This window comes from Palaemon carinicauda, chromosome 3 (genome assembly GCF_036898095.1).
Source record: "Palaemon carinicauda isolate YSFRI2023 chromosome 3, ASM3689809v2, whole genome shotgun sequence".
Taxonomy (NCBI): Eukaryota; Metazoa; Arthropoda; class Malacostraca; order Decapoda; family Palaemonidae; genus Palaemon; species Palaemon carinicauda.
This window is the reverse complement of record NC_090727.1, coordinates 89476501-89481429: the sequence shown is the minus strand read 5'-3', so window position 1 is coordinate 89481429 and position 4929 is coordinate 89476501. Positions and strand designations below refer to the sequence as shown.

The 4929-nt window shown below is 39.1% G+C and overlaps 1 protein-coding gene across 1 annotated transcript in view; it reads right to left on the bottom strand.

Moving 5' to 3' along the window:
- Positions 1-3572: 3572 nt before the first annotated feature.
- LOC137632627 (skin secretory protein xP2-like) overlaps positions 3573-4929 on the bottom strand; it is a 12219-nt gene continuing 10862 nt past the window's right edge. Inside the window, exon 2 of the mRNA XM_068364695.1 lies at positions 3573-4147. Within this exon, the coding sequence (XP_068220796.1) occupies positions 3573-4147 (575 nt within the window). The remainder of the gene's footprint in view (positions 4148-4929) is intronic.

The following is a 4929-nucleotide window of genomic DNA, read 5'->3' as shown; positions in this document are numbered from 1 at the left end:
AAATACGATCCATACACAAAAGGCTGTTTAAATTGTTCCTACTTTTATAAAACAGGTGGAAATCCAGTGGAATCCTTCAAGCTAAAATGACTGCAAAGTCCATACTCTAAACAAGTAGCTTAGTAAGTTCACAAGTCCAGGATCCTGAGCAGGTCCATGGACCATGTCGGCAGTGACTGTCAATATACATCCGCGTTTTGTGTGTGTGTGTGTGTGTGTGTGTGTTATTCTTTCATCGCATGAGTTATAGCTAAGTCATATATCTCAAAATATTAGCGACATTCCCTACGTCTACTCCTTCAACATGCAATGACTTTGTATTAAAAAAAATATTTAAAGACAAAACCCCAACATACTCCATATTATTGATCCTTTGCGTTATATTCTTATAAACGTAAATAAGCTAATATACCGAATAAATCAAATCAAATGGAACTGTACTAATACATTTCTCATCGAGGTTCTAAATGTTTTCAGCAGCCGTAATTACAAGCTTTATACGGCATCAAATTTCAAAGGGTAACCAAGCATGGTAAATGAACGCTTGTGTGTGTGTGTGTGTGTGTGTGTGTGTGTGTGTGTGTGTGTGAAGACTTGCATTTGTTAGATTTCCATTTCAGATGAAATTTCAGTTAGAGCCAAAGAAACGCAGCTAAGACCCTTAGGTAATGCCTACAGTGAACCATGGGGTGTGTGCTGACAGCCCTGACCACCTTACGAGCTATATTCAAGTAAAAATTTATATAGAAATTAGTGTACGCGACCTGTCAAGAATGACAGCTAAATATTTCGATAGATTCGCAGACACAGACTAACCCCCCCGCCCCCACCGATATGACTACTCCCCTCCTCCCTACACGAGGGACGGGGAGAGTTCAGCGTGATCGGGGGAAAAAATATATACATATATTCCTATATACCTTGCCAGACACTTGCTCTTCAAACAAACAGAACATTTTTGTAAGTCAAAAACGATAATGACCTCTGAGACTTACAGAGGAATGAAATTACATAATTGGTATTTTCCTTTTGTGCTTTTTTATAAAATAAGTTTCTCAATGATCCCGACAACAAAGATTGGCAAGCAGGAGCATTTCTTTAAATGTTATAATTAAAGTCAACAGTCTAGACATAAGGTAATTTAATATTTTGTTAAACACTTTGTTAATAAGAAGCAAACATAGCACAACAGAGTTTCATGACTGGGATAACTTTGATCAGCTGGTGTCTGATGTTTAAGGAGCTGGATTAGTTCACAGCACAGTTGGAATCAAAATGCAGGGTTTTGGATTTTGGAAACATGATGCCTGGAAATCAGTCACTCATCTGTCCAAATCTATTCCTGATACCCAACAAAGAAAAAGCAGAGTAGATTCAAAAGTCCACATTAAGAGTCAGCACCAGAGTTACCACCAGAGAAAACTGTCAAAACCAACCCTCATGAAGCCCTCAAAATATGCTAAAAATTACAGCATCAAAGCTAGATTTACAAGATTTTCTTTTTTTTCAAAATTATTGCTCGTCATATGCACTTTGAGAATTAATTCATTCCTGCTGTATGGGGATCTGTGTCTATTACAGGCAATACTCCAACCTGTAACTGGGTATCACCAAATGATTAATGCAGCATTTACAGACCTCAAAACATTTAAAGAATGTTTGAAGCGCAGCCAAGAAGCATCAGCAGAATACACAATTACAACATTTGATCTTGGTGTTTGCATGAAAAACTTCCCTCTAATATGGATATATATATATATATATATATATATATATATATACAGTATATACATACACATATATATATACATATACCAGGAGGACGTAATATTAGGGAGTCCCTCTCCTTACCACAAGGCGTACGCCTGAGAATATAAAGAAGCTGAGGAGATACAAGGATTCTTCTAGGATACACCAAGGTCTACAGACTTTGGGAAACACATTGACTAAAGCGATCGCCTTCAATGAAAATTTAATTTTTATAAATACATATACATACAGACACACACACATATATGTATATATATTTATATATGTGTATATATACATGCATATATACACACACGCTGACACATACATTTATATATATATATATATATATATATATATATATATATATATATATATATATATATACATACTTTATATATATGTGTGTGTTTATATATCCATATATACACACACGCAGACACATTTATATATATATAGATATGTGTGTATATATATATATATATATATATATATATATATATATATATATATCTATATATATATATATCTATATATATATATATCTATCTATCTATCTATCTATCTATCTATATATATATATATATATATATATATATACTACGCCTACTGATGCAAAGGGCCTCGGTTAGATTTCACCAGTCGTCTCAATCTTGAGCTGAAATCATCTACTTCAAAAATTATATAAATAAATAGATAAACCAACCGAAAATCCTCAAAATAATATCACAGAAGTGTATTAAATGACCATATACATTTATATTTTTATTCTTCTTCCCCGAAGTCGCCATAAAGTAAGGTGAATTCTTTGCTAAACGTGGCAATGGATTCGCCCCTTGCCTCCATCATAAAAGCTGAAGAACAAACTCAAGCTAGAGCTACGAAGGAATCGTAGACAAATCTTCACGCTCTTTTCCAAGTCTTCGTTTATTATTCATTCATTCCCTACTAATTCCGTCTATCTTCATTTAAAATTTTCTATATATTTGTGAAGACAATGACGGAAATATTTGAAGACTATAGCAATCCCAAACACTGCTCCTCGATTCGTGTTGAAGATGTGAAATCTTCCAAATTTCTTCAGCGGAAAGGATGATTCTTAAGCTGAAACGAATTTGTAATCTTGAAAGATTTCCCACTTTTCTTTCGTTTATTTTGCTAATTTTAAGGAGTTCTATTAGAATGGAGAGAGAGAGAGAGAGAGAGAGAGAGAGAGAGAGAGAGAGAGAGAGAGAGATATGTATGCGTCAAAAATACGCAATTCTTCTCTGAAGACTTTGAGAATACCTCTACAGCTCTAGAAACTGCATTCTCTTATGAAGACTTCTTCGGCCTTTTTTTCTTCTTACGTCGGAAAAAAGAAACTCGGATCTTTATCTTATCCTTCCATACTCTCTACTTTTGCAGAGTTTCCACCTTATTCTGCAAAATCTTCATTTTTGGTTAGTCAACATAATGGACTTTATTTATTTTAAATTCACTCTCTCCTAAACTGATCAACGACTTATCATTAGTTCTTTTGGTATTCTTTCAATCTTCTCTCCCGTTCTCATTTCTGTCTCCCTCTTCTTCCCGTATTTTCTGTTGGAATACTTTCAAATAAATCAACTTTTAGTCTTCAACATTCTTCTTGTTTTGCTTTTCCAGACTACCTTCCAGGTTCCACTTGTCATTGCTCCCTTCTTCACAATGTATTTTTCCTTTTCTAGCATTTCTGCTCGGAGACAAAGAAAAATTTGTAGCCGACATGGCTCTGCCATGAACTATTTCAGATCCTGAAGACTTTTTGATTTCGAAAAGGCTTCATGAGCATTTTATTAAAACTAAGCCTCATACAGGAACTCTATAGTGTTGGGCCAACGGAGCTCTCCCCTTCCCACTGGAGGGGGAGGGGGCTCCCCCGCTCTCGCTGGCGCGGGGAAGGGCTCTCCCGCTCTCGCTGGCGCGGGGAAAGAGTCCCCCGCTCTCGCTAGCACGGGGAAAGAGTCCCCCGCTCTCGCTGGCGCGGGGAGGGGCTCCCCCGCTCTCGCTGGGGCGGGGAAGGGGCTCCCCCGCTCTCGCTGGCGTGGGGAGGGACCCCCCACTCTCGCTGGCGCGGGGAGGGACCCCCCGCTCTCGCTGGCGCGGGGAGGAGCTCCCTCCCTCTCGCTGGCGCGGGGAGGGTTCCCCCGCTCTCGCTGGGGGGGGAGGGGGGAGTGGCTCTCCCGCTCTCGCTGGCGCGGGGAAAGCTCCCCGCTCTTGCTGGCGCTGGGAGGGTCTCCTGCTATTCGTTGGCGCGGGGAGAGGCTCCCCGTATTCGCTGCCGCAGGGAGGGGCTCCCTCTCTTGCTGGTGCGTTGAGTCACTACCCCGCTCCTGCTGGTGTGCTGAGGCCACCCCGACTTTGCAAGTTACTACAGCTATAAATATGTACAGAGACAATGCAACGTTCGTTTACTATGTGGAGCTTTTTGGTTTAAAATCATCCATTCATTGAGATACTGACGTTATAGAGTCATTAGGTCTTTTAACTACCCAGACACACTATATTGGATCCCCCACTGTGGTTACGGCTCATTTTTCCTTTGCCGTCACAGACACCGAATAATCTGACGTATTCTTTCTTCATTCTCATATGTCCTCATACACCTAATAACACTGATATTACCATACATTTCTTCTTTGCTCGAAGGGTTATCAGCTGCACCGTAATTGTTCAGTAGTTAATTTACAGTTGGTAAGGTTAGAAGTCTCTCTTTAGTTACGGTATGCACCTCTTCTAGAAATAAAACACTTCAAAATCAAACCATTATTCTCGGGTCTTGGTTAGTGCCATAGCCTCTGTACCATGGTCGATCATTTTCTTGGGTTAGAGCTCTCTTGGTTGAGGGTACACTCCGGCACACTATTCTATGTGCTTTCTTATTTCCTTTCCTCACTGGGCTATTTTTGCTGTAAGGGTCCTTGGGTTTATAGCACCCTGATTTTGCTACTAGGATTTTATTTGAGCAAATAATAATAATAATAAAATACTGTTGACGTATATTTCCAGAGAAAATCGAAATATTACCTATAAATAAAATAGAACTCCAATTACAGCTACCTTCACACGAGACACCTTAAAATTTGGTTATTCATATCCTGGAACAAGAAAGATGACTATTCGCATCACAGCGAGACGTGAACTCCTGCCTGTGAGATA